The sequence below is a fragment of the Pleurodeles waltl genome, chromosome 12, assembly GCF_031143425.1.
Source record: "Pleurodeles waltl isolate 20211129_DDA chromosome 12, aPleWal1.hap1.20221129, whole genome shotgun sequence".
In the NCBI taxonomy this organism is placed as follows: domain Eukaryota; kingdom Metazoa; phylum Chordata; class Amphibia; order Caudata; family Salamandridae; genus Pleurodeles; species Pleurodeles waltl.
In genome coordinates this window covers 233,544,888-233,562,964 of record NC_090451.1, presented here as the reverse complement: position 1 = coordinate 233,562,964, position 18,077 = coordinate 233,544,888, and the positions used below count along the sequence as shown (strand labels likewise).

The window sequence follows — 18,077 nt, the reverse complement described above, 5'->3', positions numbered from 1 at the left end:
GGCTGCCTTGTTTATAGTTAGGCCACTTGTTATGTTTTGCATTATCAGTGTCACCGGGCTAAGGCGTCAAGTTCAAGCAACAAAGACAAACAAACAGTAGGTGTTCACACTTAGGGATTTTCCCTCTCTATACTTTCGAGGGATTGTTTATATTAATTGCCGTCCCAAGCATGTCTGTTATCTATTGTTTGGGAACACACCTACGTCAGGGGTCCTTGTAGATCTGTATAAATACATCGCACTTTAGACAGATAATCAGAGGGATTCTGACCAAAGGGCATTGCCACCATCGCTGATATCGATGCTGTACGTCGTCTTGATGCTGACCCAGTCTTCGTGTCCCTGTGGAGTCTGAGATAGAGACCTCATTCCAAGGTAACGAGGGTTGGGGGCTCCTCTCATGGCATTGGCAGATTAGGTTTAGCAAACCCAGCTCTCCTTTAGGTTGGAGGTTAGGCTTTTCACATTAGGGTATTAGGGCATATTACATCTCGTATGTCTTTTCTATGCATTGCAAGATGGTGGGGGTCTTCGTAAAAATGACTCTCGTCTTCACAATTCTGTTCCTTGCATTAGTCATTTTCCTAATCATTGCAGCCCATTCAACTTATCGCAAATTGCAGTTATGTTAAATAAAAACTATTGAAACTTTACTGCATCTTTGTCATTGCCTGTGTTTGTATGAGACATGATATATCTGTGAGAAAGGGGTAATTGCTGTTTAACCACAACACTCCCTGAGCTGTCTTATTCTCAAGTCCATGCGTAAAGGCTGCCACAAATCACCTTCTACTATTGTGTTCCTGGTGAGGTGCTGCTAGTGAGCCGGTACGGTTGGGACAACAGTTGCGATTTGTTGTAGGATAGGCATAGTCGCCAACAAGCAAAAGCACTGTCATCCTTTAACCAGCAGTCTTGCCCAGAGCAAGGGTCCAAACTACGACAGGAGACCAAGAAATTAGCCAAAATACAGCTAAGATATAGTTTTTTTTTTATAATTGTGAAAAGGGCTGCAGAAGAAAGTTTGTGGTTTTCTCTCTGAAAATGGCATCAACAAAGAGTTTGCGGTGCTAACATCACCATCTTCCCAGCTTTCACGAACAAGCAGACTTGACTCAGAAAACCAAACTTTTCAGCACAATTTTGGCATTTTACTGGGACATACCCCATTTTTACTATTGTTTGTGCTTTCAGCCTCCTTCCAGTTAATGACAGAAATGGGTGTGAAACCAATGCTGGATCCCGAGCAGCTAAACATTTCTGAAAAGTAGGCAAAATTCTGCATTCAGCAAGGGGTCATTTGTGTAGATCCTTCAAGGTTTTCCTACGGAAAGTAACAGCTAAAATAAAAACAAATATTGAATTTGAGGTAAAAAAAAAAAAAAAAAGCTATTTCTGTCTACGTTTTCTTCTATACCTTTTTACAGCTATAGCAGATTCTTGAAAGCAATATGCTGTTATGTCTGCTAGACTCTTCTGGTTGCGGAGATATATAGGTCTTGTGGGTTCATCAAGAACTCTAGGTACTGAGAGTCAATAAAGGAGCTGCACCTTGCAGTGGGTTTTCATTGTAGACCGGGTATACAGCAATTCATTTGGTGAAATATAATGAGTGAAAAATAAGTATCAAGGAGACCTTTGTATTTCCAAAATGGGCAAAAGACCAGGAGTTGAAAATCAGTGGTTATTTGCACATCTCTGAATTCCGGGGTCCCCATACTAGCATATGAATTACAGGGCATTTCTCAAATAGACATCTTTTTTACACACTGTCTTACATTTGGAAGGACAAAATGTAGAGGAAGACAAGGGGCAATAACACTTGTTCTTTTTTCTGCGTTTCCCCCAAGTCTCTCGATAAAAATGGTACCTCACTTGTGTGGGTAGGGCTAATGCTCGCGACAGGAAACGCAACATGGACACATCACCTTTTTGCATTGAAATCTGATTTGTTATTTGCAAAGTGCCTAGCTGTGGAATTTGGCCTCTAGCTCAGCCGGCACCTAGGGAAACCTACTAAACCTGTGCATTTTTTAAAACTAGACACCTAAGGGAACCCATGATGGGATAACTTGTGGCGCTCTCACCATGTTCTTTTCCCAGAATCCTTAGCAAAACTCAAAAGTTGGCCAAAAAAAACCACTTTTTCCTCACATTTCGGTGCTGCAAAGTTCTGGAATCTGAGGGGAGCCACAAACTTCCTTCTGCCCAGCATTCCCCACATCTCCTGATAAAAATGATACCTCACTTGTGTGGATAGGCCTAGTGTTTGCGACAGGAAATGCCCCAAAATACTACGTAGACCGTAGAGAGTTGGGTGACAATGACCTCCCAAAGTGATGTCGGAGTGCCCTGTCATAATATAACCTGTGAAGTACTTTAAATTGTTTTAACCGTAGTCGGGTTTTGATTGCCACCTCTCTTTGATGCATCAGGGTTGCCTCCCAGTCTGTGTCATCTATCCTCCCCAACTTCCCCTCCCTTCTTTCCCTCAATTTCTTTAACATGTCTAGCATGTTGTTATTGATTGTTTTGTATGTCCAGGAGATTGCTTTCCCTTCCAGTTCCCCTTGGAGCAGTCTCCCCTCTAGAGGGGTGCAGTCAGGGAGCCCCGTAAGATCAAGCTTTTCCGCCTGCCAGGCATGTTTGAGTTGTATGTATTTATAACACTGTGAGGGAGATAACGGATATTCCTGCTGCTCCTCTATGGTCAACTGAATGTGGGTGTCGGCAGTCTCTTCACCCTTTCCCCACAGGCAGTAAGGTAAGTATGATTCACGTTGGAATTGGCTTCTCTCTAGCATGTATCTAGGGTGCTCTCCTGGCTCATGCTCCCAATCAGATTAGATGCCCTGTCCAGTAGTATGCCCGTATGTCCGAGAGGGCTAGCCCCCTGTTGTAGGGATTACGCTGGAGAGTCTGTAAGGCCACATGTGGGTGTCTCTCATTCCACAGCAACCGGCGGACTTCCCCTCAACTCTGGTGAAGGTTTCTTCCGGGAACCTGACATATGTGTTCTGAAAAACACACAGCAGCTTCGGTAGGGTGACCAACTTGTACATAGCTGCCCTACCAAGCAGTGTTAGTTGCAGGTTCCTCCACCTCTCTGCATCCGCCAGGACCTTCTGGAGGTTTCTGTCAAGGCTGCGTTCCCTGTCCAGTGTCAACTATGTCCCCACCTATTTAAACCCCACTGTAAAGGGGAGGACATGACGAGTTCGTTCCGAGCACTTCCGGCATCACCTGTTACTTTAACAACCACCCGTGACGTAGACACACTGGAAGCAGAGAGAGAGCGGAACTAGGAGAAGGAGCAGAGCGGGAGAGAAGGGGCGGAGCGGAGAGAGAGCAGAGCAAGAAGAAGGAGCAGGGAGAAAGAGTGGAGCGGAGAGAGAGAGAGCAGAACCAGGTGAAGGGGCAGAGCGGGAAGAGAAGGAGCGGAGCGGAGAGAGCGGAACCAGGAGAAGGAGGTGAGCCAGGCGAGAAGGAGTGGAGCAGAGAGCGAGCGGAACCAGGAGAAGGAGAGGAGCAGAGAAAGAAGGAGCGAAGAGAGAGCGGAACCAGGAGGAGCGGAGAGCGAGCAGAGCAAGGAGAAGGTGCGAAGCAGGGAGAAAGAGCGGAGCAGGGAGAAGGAGCAGAGCGGGGAGAAGGAGCGGAGTGGAGAGAGAGAGGGAGCAGAGCAAGGAGAAGGAGAGGAGAAGGAAAAAGAAGGAAAAATCCAGAACTCTTCATGCCCACAGCCCAGCCATGTTCCAGGAGGAACATGGCTGCACAAGGTACGAGTGTGTTTTGGGCTGAATTCACCAACTGGGGAAAGCGGGAGAAGGGAGGGAATGAGTAATAACAGAGGGGAAAAGAAAAGGGGCTCACACCTATAAATAAAGAGGAAAAGACCCTCACAGACACTTATGCATGTCTTGGGCACATTAGAATGTACAAGCCTTGTATCACCAGTGTGAAACCCCTCACATCGCCACCTACTCCCATTCTAGTAAATTCACGTCCCTAAGACCAGAATTCTTTCTTTTTTTCCTATCCAGAGGTACACTGAATTTTGCAGAGGAGACTGGTACTGGAATCAAGAGATGTACTAGTGAAAAGAGAACCTGGAGCACAATTGAAACAATGTATAAGCTTTACCTCTAAGATCCCTAAATCAATAAAACTCTACTAAATCATATGGCACCTGACCCTGTAGTTCGTGTTTCATAAAGCAAAACTCCTTCAATTCCGCTACACCCACCTTATGTATGCACAGGTTGCCAGGAAGATCCAACTGTTCCAGGTTGCTCCCCCACTAAGTATAGGCTTGATTTGGTCCAATTTATCCTGTAGCCAGAGTGGGCCCATATCTCTCAAATATTCTAAACACACCATGGCAACCTCTTGTTTAGCAGGACATTGCAGGACATTGTCAGCATATAACAAAATCCTTTCGTCTCCCTCCCCCTCTCTTTAATGCGGAAGCCCAATGTGTCTGGGTGCAAGCACACCAGGGGTTCCAATGTGAGGGCAAACCACTGTGGGGAGAGGGGACCTCCCTGCCTTGTACCTCTCTCAATGGGAAAGTCTACCGATGTTACTCCGTTAACTCAGACCATGGCCACTAGATTATGATATAATAACTCTACCCACGCCAGAAATGTAGGTCTGACCCAAAGTTCTCCAAAGCGCGCCCCATGAAGGACCAATGAACCGCTTCGAACGCCTTCTCGGTGTCCAGGGACAACAGCACGTGGGGTTCTTTCTGTGCCCGCAACTCATCCTGCCAGTTGTAGAGCCTGCAGAGGTTACATCTTGTTGACCTCTTGGGCATAAAGCCTGATTGATCCTGATGGATCGGGGGTTATCACTGCTATCTGTCTCATGGCGAGAATCTTTGCTAGAATCTTTGTCTCAATGTTGCGAAGGGAGATTGGGCGGTAGGAGCTGCATTCTGTGGGAGGGGTGGGGTTCCCGGCCTTCAGGATTACCACTATAAACATGTTAGGTAGGTATGGGCTCAGGACGTCAGCATTCATCTTGAGGAGTCCTATTGAAATCAAATTAGGGACTGGTGTCTTGCCCGCTTTCAGTTTGCCTATGCCGCTTTAACCTCCTTGAAGGACTCACAGTCCTCAGACATCAGGCATGGGATCTGCATTCCCGCTAATTAGTCCTCTATTTGGGATGCATCTGCTAGCGAGTATGCTTGAAAGAGCTCCCTGTAGAATCTTGCAAACTTATTAGCTATCCCCTGGTCGTGCCTCTATCTCTCGCTTCCATAGCCAAGCCAGTAATCTTCCTGCCTTGACTCCTGTGTCATACAGGCGGTGTCGTGTTGCTACTGCTTGGGACTGCGCTTCACTGTGTGCTAATGTGTGGTGCTCCTTACGCAGGAGCGCTATCTTGCGAAGGATGTGCGGGTCTGTCTCTGCTTTCATTGTCACCATTGAACATTCCATCAACAAGAGTCCTCTCACAAATAGCCAGGCCACACTGTTTAGATGAGGCAGAAAAGGGAGGAGTATGTATGGAGGGCAATGTGATACATTTAAGAACACTAATTATCTTGTAGTCAAAGTGCAGTTAGAAATTACTCATGAAAGCATATGCGGCCTTTTCTGTAATTGCAAAAAGATAAAACAATAGCTGAAAGTAAGGAGAACAAACCTAAAAAAAAAAAACAGACACCGCAAAAGTATTATTCTGGACAGCAGACTATAATTGCTTCATCAGTCCTTTATCTTCAGAGTTGCTGTTAATTTCTGCACGTAATTGGGAATGTTCGGAAAAAAGAGAATCACATTCTCTATAAATTGACTGAATCTACAGCTTTCCATGCCTGGCAATGCAGAATCAATTCCTCTATATCCACATGAAGCATCAAGAACTCCACAGACACTGAAGAGACTGTAATCTCAGAAGTGCCATGGCTGTAGGAGATTCAGCTACAAAAGACATGAGTGGCATCCAAACCCAAGGACATGTAGAGCCCTGCATTAAACGTAGTGGAAGCAATGGAGTTCCAAGATCCCATCTATGAATCAGTGGCTTCATCACTTAATACACAACATAATGTTGTCCAACTGGCATGAAGATATACTGACACATCAGTGACTGGAAAGTTGGATCCAGCCGAGTTTAAGCAAGAAGGACAATCTGAATACTCCAGATGGGGTTAGTGCAGTGATTCTGTCTTCAACAGAGCACGGCTGTTCTCCAATATAGAAATAGAAAATACACTCCTGTAAGAGCAAGGCTAGTAGCTCCAGTTATTGACTTTTTCTTTGTGATGGAAAATGAAGAATAAGGCTCCTTCTCTCGGGGTCATGAGTGGCTATTTTGCATCAATGAATACACTGAATGTAAACCACACAGGGTTAACTGGTTACTACAACTGAAAGGTCCAAAATTACTTGTCCTCTAAGATTTATTTGTTGCACTGAGGACCCGCCTTTCACAGTCCTTTAATGGAATGTATGTCAACTCACTGCAACACCGACGCAAGCACAGTAGCTATAGTTCGTCATTAACTAACTCCAGTTTTATTTCCAGCAGCTCTTTAGGCAAGGTGTCTCTGCAGAAAGTATTGCAAAAACACCTAGCAAAAATTTGATACATGAAATATGCTTGTATAACAATGCTATTTTAAAACCCTGATGTTTGAGCCATGCCAAAAAAGGAATTTATGTCTGGTACCATAGATACTAGACCATACATCAATTTCAGTGATGCTAACAGCATATGACATACCACTAAGTTATCTAATGTGCCAAGATATTGCCTTATATCCCTTTCTGGATATCTTGTAATATATTACAGGTTGAAAAATCTAAAGACAGAAACGCTCCATTAAAAAAGGTCATTTGAATGTTGTTTGATATTTACTCATTTAGCCACTGTCAAAATATTGTTTGAGCCTCTTAGGTTAGATTTACCTGTGTCTGCAGCACTCGTAGTTGCTCCCGAATGTTGACTTTCTCTAGTTCCAGTCGTGCAGCTGTATGCTGATGCTTCTGTCCCTCCTGAGCTACAGCCTGATGGCTCTGCTTAGCCTGAGATAGCTCTGTTTTGAGCCTGTCGATCAGCTTCCTGTACATGTATGAAAAATAAGAGACAAGAAGAAAGGGACAGACATGAGAAAGAGAGAAGCACAGAGACAGCACATGTGCTGATGTAATTCAGGAGCAGAGGCGAAGAAAATCACAAAAATCAAACAACCAAAAAATAGGTAATGGTAGCGTGAAATCTATGGAAACGATGGAAAATTGACATCCGATGGTAGAAATTGAGACAAAACATGGTTGGGTCAGTTAAGCATTGAAAACAATGAAGAACACAAGCATGATTTCCAGCAGGTTCCCGATTATATGTGTCTTCAGACCATATGTTTCAGCTGAAAATCTTGATTGTTAAGCCCTTATTGCCCTATGACCTCTTCCACATCTCCGTGGAGACACTGAATATCTGCTCGTCTTTACTTTGCAATGCTTTGGCTCTGGCCATCAAGCGAAAGGGGAGAATATAGACCGCACATGGTACAAAATGTAACTATGAGTCTAGGTTTGACTATTCAAGACAAAAAAATATATGCGGGAAGGCAAAGACAAGATATCAAGCTTTTGCTTTCCTTTTTTCCTGGAATATGGCACTCCCTCCCTACCTAGGTCTGCCAAGCTCCCTCAATCTTACTCTACAGGAAGGATCTGATGACCCCTCTGTAATGCTACACCTCATCCATGTCATACCCCGAGTCCACTCTGTCCTCCTTCCCTTTACTCCCACCACTACTGAATAGTCCTTTGCTTAGTAGATAGTCAGTGTTTAATTTGAACCAGTGGTTGCAGGTAGGGCCCACCAGAATTCCTGTTTGGGGACTAGAACCTATTTTTCATCATGACATTTCAACGCACAACAAGACAGAAAGACAGAAAAAGGGGAACGAAGGACGAGAGACCTGAAAACAGTGAAAAAGAAAGAAAACACTAATAAAAAGAACCTGCAGGAGTAATAGAAAGAAGACCAAGCTACTTACCTTTGGTAACATCTTTTTTGGTAGATACTAACTGCAAATTCCTCAGCATATGCATACCCTCAAGCATCAGATTGGCTCTTTCGATTTTTCAATAGCAGTTCACTTGCGTACCAGTAGGTAGCATCAAGTGACACCGTTTTAGATCCATACCGCCCGGATATGATGTTGGGGCCGCTATATCTGCTGCAGTTCCTTTTGACCAACACAATGGCAAAATTATGAAGAAAAGTTGTCCAATAACTGCCTTTGTTACTTCCACAGGGGAGGAGGGTGGCTTGCTTATGAATTCAGTGGAGATTCCCCAGAGAGAGAACTAGGATTACATTACCATTTCTCCTCTCACAAGGGATCTCCATTGACAGTCATACGCACTGAAGAGAGTAGCGGCCCAGCCCCCACGAACTGTGGTGGATAAGAAACAGAGATGACCCACAAGACAAGTTAAGTGAACAGATTTCTCAGAGAGGCCTGTCTTACTAGAGCATCTGCTCTAGTATCTGAGTCCAAACAACAATGTTTGGTAAAAGTATGAACAGATCTCCACGTAGCTGCTTTACATATTTCAGCAATTGGCTCATGTCTCTTTAAAGCAGCTGTAGCTGCTTTCTTTCTAGTGGAATGAGCTTTAGGTCTACCAGACAGAACCTTGTTTGCTTTCTGGTAGCACGACAGATTGCAAGATACTATCCAAAGGGGTATGGACGGTTTAGAATTGGCTAACCCTGTATGGACCAGCCCATAATTTACAAACAAATGGCCCAATTTGCGCATATTCTTTGTTTTATCTAGACAGAACTTCAAAATTAGCCTGACATATAAAGTATGGAGAGTTCTTTCAGCTGGAGTGTTAAGCTGCTGAAAGAAAGTAGGCAAGGAAATGGACTAGTGGATGTGAAAATCCAAAACCACTTAAAGGTAAGAATTTCGAGGGAGTCCTCAATACTACTTTCCCACTATGAAACACTGTATATGGTTTGAGGGAGCACACCACCTGAATTTCACTAACCTTATGTGCTAATGTGATAGCTATTAGCAAAGAAGTTTTCCAAGAAAGGTGCTGCAATTATGATTTATGAATGGGCTCAAACTGGGCCTGCATGAGTCGAGAAAGGACTATGTTCAACTCCCAGGGAGGAGATGGGTGCCGTAGTGGGGGAAAGACTTTTCTCAAACCCTTCAAAAATCCTTTACAACAGGAAATTAAAAAAAAGATTTGTGAAGGACATTTGCTGCAGGCAGTAATTGCTGCCAAAGGAACTTCACTAGAAGAGAACTGTAAGCCTGATTTGGCCTGGTAAAGCAAATATGTAAGACCTGCTTCTTCGTCGCACTTCATTGGATCAAAGTTCTTGTTAGAACACCAGATACAGAATCTCTTCCATTTAAATGTGTAAGTTGAACGTGTTGATGGACGTAGTGCCTCTTAAAGAATATTTATGCAGTCTTGAGGAAGATTTAAATGCCCATTTTGTATTAGCTCAGGAGCCATGCTGTCAAACTCAAAGAGGAAACATTGGGGTGAATGGCCTCCGAATTTCATGAGATGGTCCGGTCTGCACAACAGCTTCATGTGTGGACGATTCAACATATGGAGAAGATCTGTGAGCCACCACTGTCGGGGCCACTCCGGAGCTGTCAAGATCATTCTGACCCTCAAGTAAGACAGTTTAATGAGAACCAATGGAATCAACGGGATCGGAGGAAAAGTGTAGAGAAAGGTGCCAGAGCAGTCAATTCATACGGCTTTCCCCACCGTCCCTGGTTGATAATACCTAGAGGAAAAGTCTGGGCATTTTTTTATTTTCTGCGGTTGCAAATGAATCTATGTCAGGAGAGCCCCACATGCTGAAGATGCTTTGTATGACCTTTTCGTGAAGAACCCTTTTGTGGTTTTCCTGAAGAACCTTGCTTAGGGAGTCTGCTTGAACATTATGAACCCCTGGAAGATGAGTTGGTTATTCTCAGGTCTCTGGGTATGAGCCAAATCCAAATTTTCTGTGCTTCGTGAGGCAATTGTCTGACCTCGTTCCCCCTTGCTTGTTCAAACAGTAAATTTTTGACATGTTGCCTGTCTGGACAAGCAGGGATTTCATCTTGAAGGATGGAAGAAAAGCCTCCAGTGATCGGTGAACCGTAAGTAGTTTGAGGAGATTGATTTGATAGGCCACTTCCCTTGGAGACCATGTTCCATGGATCTGATGATGATTCATGTGCGCTACCCAAATTAACAGAGGCATCTGTAAATATTGTCTGAGAGGAAACATCCTGATGAAAAGGCATCCCTTGTAGGAGATTTGTCGGTGAACACCACCATTTCAGGGATTGTTTTGCCTTTGGAGAAAGTGTGATCTTGTCCTCCCAATTGCCTGAATATTGATCCCACTAATCCTCCAGACACTCTTGAAGTGGGCTCATGTGAAGACGGGGGTTTGGAGTCAGAGAAAATGAATGAGCCATCATGCCTAGGTCAGATGACACTTTTCTCACTGTGGGATGGGAGACTTATGAGCAAGTGACACTTCAGACAGATCAATAACATTCTTTCCTCCAAACCATGTAAACAAAAAGGGTGAAGTCCCACTCAGAAAGTTCTTGATTTTATTGTTGTGCAAACATTAAAGTCACAGTTTTACAGTCAGTCACTGGTTAATAGGACAGAGAACAAAATCCAAAATCCAAATATGATAAACATAGGATGAATAGAAGATCAGCCAACACGTGTTTCGCCCCCTCTGGCTATATATAGGCCGGGGCTTTCTCAAGGCTGAAAATAAAAAGAGATGACAAATTGCAATTCAAAAATATTCATATGAGTAGATAAAATGTCGTTGAGAGCACCATCAAGAAAGTGAACAAAAAGGGGAATCCCATGCGAAGATTGAAGGGAGTGTGATAAGTCAGGATGTGAGATAATTGGAGCCAATTGCTTGATAGAAGAAAGGAAAGTTGATGCGTAAGTGCAATTAGTGACTACAGTCAGACCCAGATGTATTTGAAAGTCCAAGAAAAAAGAGAGAAGCAACCAGTGGCATTTTCCAAGATAAGGGTAATGATAGGAAAAGTGGTGAGATTGTAGAAAAAATAGTCTGCAATTATTTCCAGAATCCCAAGTGCCAGATAAAGCTAAGATATCACCTAGGTTAGCTAGTGCTCGAGACTGAAGGATGGAAATGCTAGGGTACTGGCAAACATACCTCGCGAAATGAGGCAGACATGTATTAGTTACAAATTGTAATAATCCTTTTCTGTAAGATAACAATAGTCTATCAGTTAAAACATTCTAAGGTTTAACAGAAATATATAAAAGAGTATCTTACAATTTAATACGACAAGTCAAGCAACTGATAGACCAGATTTAAGGAATACAATACAACATTTTAAATTATTATTATTATTATTTTTTTTTTTTTGGGAAGTAGTACTTATACTTTAAGGAAACACCATATGGCTTAAAATCCAAAAATTACATTACAGTTTTCAAGAAAGGAAAACCGTCTGGGAGACTTAAAATAGATAGAGAAAAAGAAAGAGAAAAATGCTACATGGTGATCTATTGAATATGACGTACTGGACAAAAATCAATGGAACAAGGCGGCTAGTGTCGATCAATAAATTCGCTAGTTTCCAGGGCACAATCGCATTGTATAGAAAACGTAATTTGACTATGACTTTATGGCGGTCACAGTGTGTGGAACTAAAGTCCATCTTCATAGAAAACAAGCAAAAAGCGAAGTTGCGGCATTCAGAGAGCCGAACGTTCGCTTTAGAAAGCATTAGTAATCTTTGCCCTTACCTCAAACGCTGCAAAATCAAAGTGCCGTGCAAATACGGCCAGAAGCAATAAAGGGGAACACGGGAAACGGGACGGACGCGTCCGCGTCTAAAGTCGCGTTTAAATAACCCGTGTCAAAATGAATAGAATCAACAGGGAGAAAGGACTCTCACGTTACGCGCTACGTAGCGCCATTTTGTTAAAGGATGGACGTAAATAGTTGTCCTGAAGAGTCAAATAGATACATGAATGCTGATACGGTAGAATCTTGTGTACTATATAAGTATTTGTTCCAATAATCTAATACAAAATGAGAGACTGTATAATTGCCTAACATAAGGAAAATACAAATAATAAATCAGCCGATTGCATTTTCTCCAAGCGAACTATAGTTAGAATTAACATGAGGTCACAAAGTATACTTGTAGTGAAAACTGAAGGACAATATGAGAGCAAATAATGAAAGGTAGAGAAAGAGAAAGAGAAAAGAAAGGAGAAAAAAGGAAAAGGGACTACAAAAGAAAGAGAGAAAGAAAGAAAAGAAAGCGAAAAGGAAAAAGAAAGGAAAAAAAAGGAAAAAAAGGAAAAAAGACATTAGGTTACAGGTTCTTTACATTAACCAAAAATGCCATTCATGGTCTTTGTTGAGCCCATTGTTTACAGTATTATATTTTATTATTAAGCGGCTCTCTTCCTGGCGTAGTCGCAATGGTGTGTTGCCTCCCCTAGGGGAGGGTGTGATACGTCTTAACCCACAAAAAGTAAAGGTACGTTGGTATTGGTGACACTTGATAAAATGTTCTACCATGGGTGCTTGGGTATCAGACTTGTGTATATTCCGAAAGTGTTCCTGTATTAAAATTTTTAAGGGCCGAATCGTACTGCCAATATAAGTCAAGTTACAGGGACACCAGATGGCATAAATAACAGAGGTACTAGAACAGTTAATGAAGTCGGTGATCCGATATATGCAGTTGTTAATGCTTACTGCTGTAGATTTGGACAGGCCTAATTTGCATATAGAACATTTGCTGCAAGTGTAGAAGCCTTCAGGTTTGGATGGTAGGAAAGTAGTGGGAGACTTGCGTTGAAAGAATGAAGGACACAGTTTATTACGTAAGTTGGGTGCCCTCCTAAATCCTATTTGTGGATAGCTAGTGATATGTTGGTTAATCGAAGTGTTATTCACCAGTAAAAACCAAAAATGTTTGAGTGATTTACGAATATGCTTGTGCCCATTGTGAAAGGCCGTGATGAAGCGAATGGTCGTGTTCTTGTTGATTTGTTTAGGTTTATTCAGCAGAGAATTTCGATCCATATTTCTCACTTAATTTCTGGTAGTGTTGAGAGAGGCCTGATTATACCCCCTGGAAACTAATCTCATTGTCATTTCAGAGGACGTTCTGTCATAGTCATTTATATTGGAGCAATTGAGTCTAGCACGTTGAAATTCTCCTTTGGGTATATTCCGAATGGTACTAGCCGAGTGACAACTGGTGGCATGAAGAATCGAATTGGCAGATGTCATTTTGCGAAAAAACTTTGTCAGGAGTTTGTTATCCTCAACATAAATCAAAAGATCTAGATATTCAATGGAGGAATTAGAAATTTGATAAGTTACTTCAATCTCCCAAGGGTTAGGTGTTAATGACTGAATAAATTTGTGAAGGTGAGCCTCTGAGCCTTGCCAGATAAGCAAAATATCGTCAATATACCGTCCCCAAAAGATAATATGTTTGATAAATTGGTCGGAACGGTCTGACCAGAGCCAGTGGTTTTCAACAGCTCCCATCAGGATGCAAGCATAGGGTGGAGCAAATTTTGCTCCCATCGCAGTTCCTTGCAGCTGTAGATAAAAGTTGCCGTCAAAAAGAAAGTAGTTATTTTGCAAACTGAATTTGAGAAAGTCCAAGATCATAGCATTTCGTGTCAAATATTGAACTGATCTAGTAGACAGACATTTACTCACTGCTGTTAATCCATCAGTGTGTTTGATGGAAGTATAAAGACTGACTACATCAATAGTTGCAAGGAAAAAATCAGATTGCCACTCAATATCTTGTAGCTTTTGTAAGATATCTTTGGTATCTCTCACATATGATGACAGGTTTGTCATGAAAGGTTGGAGCTCTTGATCAATGAGGGATCCCAGTTTAGAACATATGGAATTAACTCCAGAGATAATAGGTCTACCCTTCGGAGGATGACCTGCTTTATGGATTTTGGGTAAAAGGTACAGGGTCGGGATAGTGGGATGTTGGAGAAAAAGGGCAGACTTTTCGGAGCTGGAGAGAGTGTGGCAAGAGTGCCAGTATTCCAATCTTTCAGACAGTTTCTTTTGTATTTCAACTGTCGGGTTATGTGAGAGTTTCCTGTAGCATGTCTTGTCTTGAAGCTGGCGATAGGCTTCGGTAAGATAGTCATCAGTATTGAGGACAACAATATTGCCTCCTTTATCAGCTTCCTTAATGGTAATGTTGTAATTAGACCTCAGCTGTTTTATTGCCTCAGTATGGCCACCGTGAGTGTTAGTAGGTAACGTTGGTTACAATATCGTTTATATTCACGATCAAGATCATGGAGAACCGCTGTGGAAAACAGATCAATGGAGTTACCCGCTGAAAGCGTGGGAGTAAATGTAGATTGAGGGCGGAGATCAGAAGAAAAGTATTGGTTAGTCTGAAGGTTAAGTTCTTCAGCAATAGAGTTAAGGGTGATATCTGGTTCAGTGGTGTTAGAAAGGTTACATAAGACGGAAATGTCAGACAGATCTTGAATCATAATATCCTGTGTGTGACAAGTAGAAAAAGATGGGGTAAGGGGTGTGGGTGTAGAGGCAAAGAAGGACTTAAGTTTCAAGTGACAAATAAATTTGAAGAGGTCAATTTTGGTTTGAGTGATATCCCAAGTATTGGTAGGGCAAAAGGACAGACCCCGGTTAAGGATTGATTGATCTGTGGGGGATAATTCGTGGTTAGAGAGATTCACAATTAGGTTTTCTGAATTTAGGGTTGAACCGTTTTGCTCTGAGCTCTGGTTTGTATGCCTGAGGTATTTGGAGTAACTGGAGTGATATCTAGTGGTTTGACTCTTGTGGCTTTTAGAGTTCCCAGACGATGGCGTCTTGCCTCTTCTAAAAAATTGACTTGTGGTCTAGTCAGAGTGCAAGCTGTGGAGTCGTCTACTGATTCGACCTCAGATGAGGGAGGAGTGTCATGATTGGTTGGTGTGTCTAAAGAAAGATTAGAATCCTTAATATTGTCATATTTCCTACTGAAAGTATATACTCTCCCATGTTGGTAATCAAATAAGTCTCTTCTAAATTTTCGATTCTTTCTCTGTATTATATCTTCCTCATATCTGTCTATAACACTGTTAAGAATAGCATAATTTTTGGTGGTAATTTCTCCCCAATTGGCTTCTTCGATACGTTGGGTTAAGTTGTCGACTTCTTTGCGATGTTTATTATACTCCTCCTCGGAGATTTTAATTAGTTGGTTAATCATATTGATTAAGGCCATTTTCAGGTTGGTTTCCCATTTCTGTAGGTGTTCCTGAGAAGTAGTGTCCATTGGTGGAAAGATCAGTATGCGAAGGCCTCGTGGTATGCGATCATTCTCTAAGTATTTTTTCAATGAGGCTATTTCCCACCACTTAGCTGTTTCCTTCTTCAACGATTTTTCCAAGGCCAGAAATGTACTTTTGGCCGACAATAGATTAGGAGAAGAGAAGTGGGAGGTACCCACCCCTGTAGAATTAAAGACTTGTTGCAGCTTGTGGTCGCGTTGTTCGCGTCTGTTGATATGAGAGGACATCTTTTCAAGAGATTTGAGGCTTGTTACAGGATAGGGTAGTCTTGCTTGCAGGGTGTCGATGGTAGCATCCAGGTAATGCAGAGAGTAGACTAGAGAAGATGTTGATTTGTTGTGATTACCATGCAGCCCCAGTCAGTGGAGACACTGATTGTCATTTGATAATGAACTTGAACCTCATATTGTGTTGGTGTCTTGATAAGCCAGTCATCTAGTTATGAATAAACAGATATTCAGAGTCTTCTGAGATGTGCTGCAACCACTGCCATACATTTTGAGAATGCTCTGGGAGCGGATTGAAGGCCAAAGGGAAGTACCTTGTATTGGTAGTGATCGTGACCCACTATAAATATCAGGAACTTGCGGTGTTTCCGTAACAAGGAAGTATGCATCCTGAAAGTCTATTGAGCAAAGCCAGTCTCCTTGATGGATTTGGAGATACATCTGGTGAGAGCATTCAAAAATGTTCTCTTCTAATCCATTTGTTGGCTAGTTTGAGATCTTATATGGGCCTGAATTTGTTTTTTGGGGCCTTTCTATTTTACCAAAAAATACCAGGTATACATTTCAGTGCCTTGTTGTTTATAAGGAACGACTCCACTGCTTGCTTCTGCAGAAATATATTTATTTATGATTTTAGCATGTGTAGATGTTGATTGGATAGTTTTGGTGGGATATTTGATGGAGGGCTGGTAAACCTGAGACAATACCCATTCTGCACAATATTCAGAACCCAGGAATTTTTTGTAATGGATTGCCCCTCTGTCAGGAAATGAGAGATACTTCCCCTTAAGGAGTGGGTAAGGGAAGAGATGGAAGAAGGGATTCATTACTTAGAGCCTGTTGGAGTCTTTCCTGATAGGGCATATTTCTCTTTAGGGAAACAACATTGTTGGTGTTGAAAAGGTCTTTGTTGTTGTTGCTTATGGTGACTTTGGGGCTACTGAAGAATTTGAACGCTCTGTGGATAAAAATGTCTGTACAGTCCAAGCGTGTATGCGTTGTTCTTATGCTTTTCCAGGCCCACTGCTTTTAAGGTCTCCATTTTCAGATTTCATCCTTGCCATTTCATTGTTTGGTATGGCTACCGAATAAGATGTTTCCTGAAAAGGGTAGATTAAGAATTTGTTGCTGGGATTCTTGTTTCCATGCTGTTAAACAAAGCCAATAATTCCTTCTAGGAGTATCTATGTGCAGTATCTATGTGCTGCTAGTAGTGAAGAATCTTCTGCAGCACTAATGACCTGGCTGGAGACATCATGCCCTCTTTTACTACTTCGAGAAAATCTTCCTTTTGATCTCTCGAGAGATGTTCTGAAAACTGCTGCAATGAGTCCCATAAGGCTCTGTCGTACCTGCCCAGCAGAGTAGATGCACTTGCTGCCTTCACTGTGGTGACCACTGTACCACACATCTTGAGTCCTACAGAATCAAGTTTTTGACTCTCCATGTCGGGAGGAACTGTAGACGAAGAAGTGGTAGAATGTACCTTTTTCACAGCTAGAGTGAATACAGTGACTAAAGAGTCAGTGGGAGGATCAAAGCAGAGGAATAATGGGTCCTACTTCGGAGGTTTATACGTTTTCTGGAGCCTCAACTGAGTTGAATTTAGTGCAGCCATGGTGAGGAACAGTTCCATTGCTGGTTCCAGTAACCTCAGAACTATGGGGTAGGAGAGGGCTGGATGCCACTCGGTGGAGCATTCTGAAAATAATCAATGTTGATGGTTGTGGGGCACATATTGGAATTTTCAAGCTTGAAGCTTCTCTTACTAGTACCTCTTGAATGTTGAAAGTGTTGATGTCATCGAGCGGAGAGACTCTTGGTTGAGGTGAGTGGGGCAAAGTAGAATATCTTCCTGCATAAAGAAAGAGGTAGAGTAAGGTGATCTGCACGTGACCTTGCCCTAGATCTAGACCTGGATGTATGACAGTAATGGTATGAATGCCAGGAAGATCGTCTTGAGAAGAGTGCCAAGGACGATGGTGATATCTTTAGGGTGATCGCACTCTGGACCGATGTTTGAGATCTGGAATGAGGAGCTCTTGATCTTGGGGAGGTGGTACTAGTGGTTAAGGTGCTTCCACAGGTGTTTGTGGTGAAAATGGTGCTGGCGAAGTAGGTGGAAGGGGTTCTGGAAAAGGTGGCAGGGTGGCGAAGGTGTAGGAGATTACTGAAGTATTAAAGTTGATGATGGAGAATAAGCCCTACAGAATTCAGAGTCTGAAGTAGATGCTAGATGTCACGGTCCTGACTTTCTCATACCTTTGAGTGGTCTGGAATGCCTTGACATCGACAGACTCCTCAATGTTGATTTTATCCAACATCTTGACATCGACAAACTTCTCAAAGTCGAACTTCTTCTTTGCCTTGATGTCATGGTATCCCTCAACATCGACCACCTGTGCCTCAATATCGAATGTTTTTTTCTCTTTGGAGTCTGCCCACCTCTCGACAGCAAACATGTAGGAACTCT

General features: G+C 42.5%; 1 protein-coding gene across 5 annotated transcripts in view; it reads right to left on the bottom strand.

Moving 5' to 3' along the window:
- The window catches only part of PMFBP1 (polyamine modulated factor 1 binding protein 1), an 881,291-nt gene that overhangs the window by 246,478 nt on the left and 616,736 nt on the right, over positions 1-18,077 (bottom strand). For all 5 annotated transcript variants that reach the window (XR_011199809.1, XR_011199811.1, XR_011199812.1 and 2 more), the window contains one exon: positions 6,921-7,074. Coding sequence is in view for 1 of the 5 variants with exons in the window: in XM_069216463.1 (XP_069072564.1) it covers positions 6,921-7,074 (154 nt within the window). In the remaining 4 variants the exon portion in view is untranslated. The remainder of the gene's footprint in view (positions 1-6,920; positions 7,075-18,077) is intronic.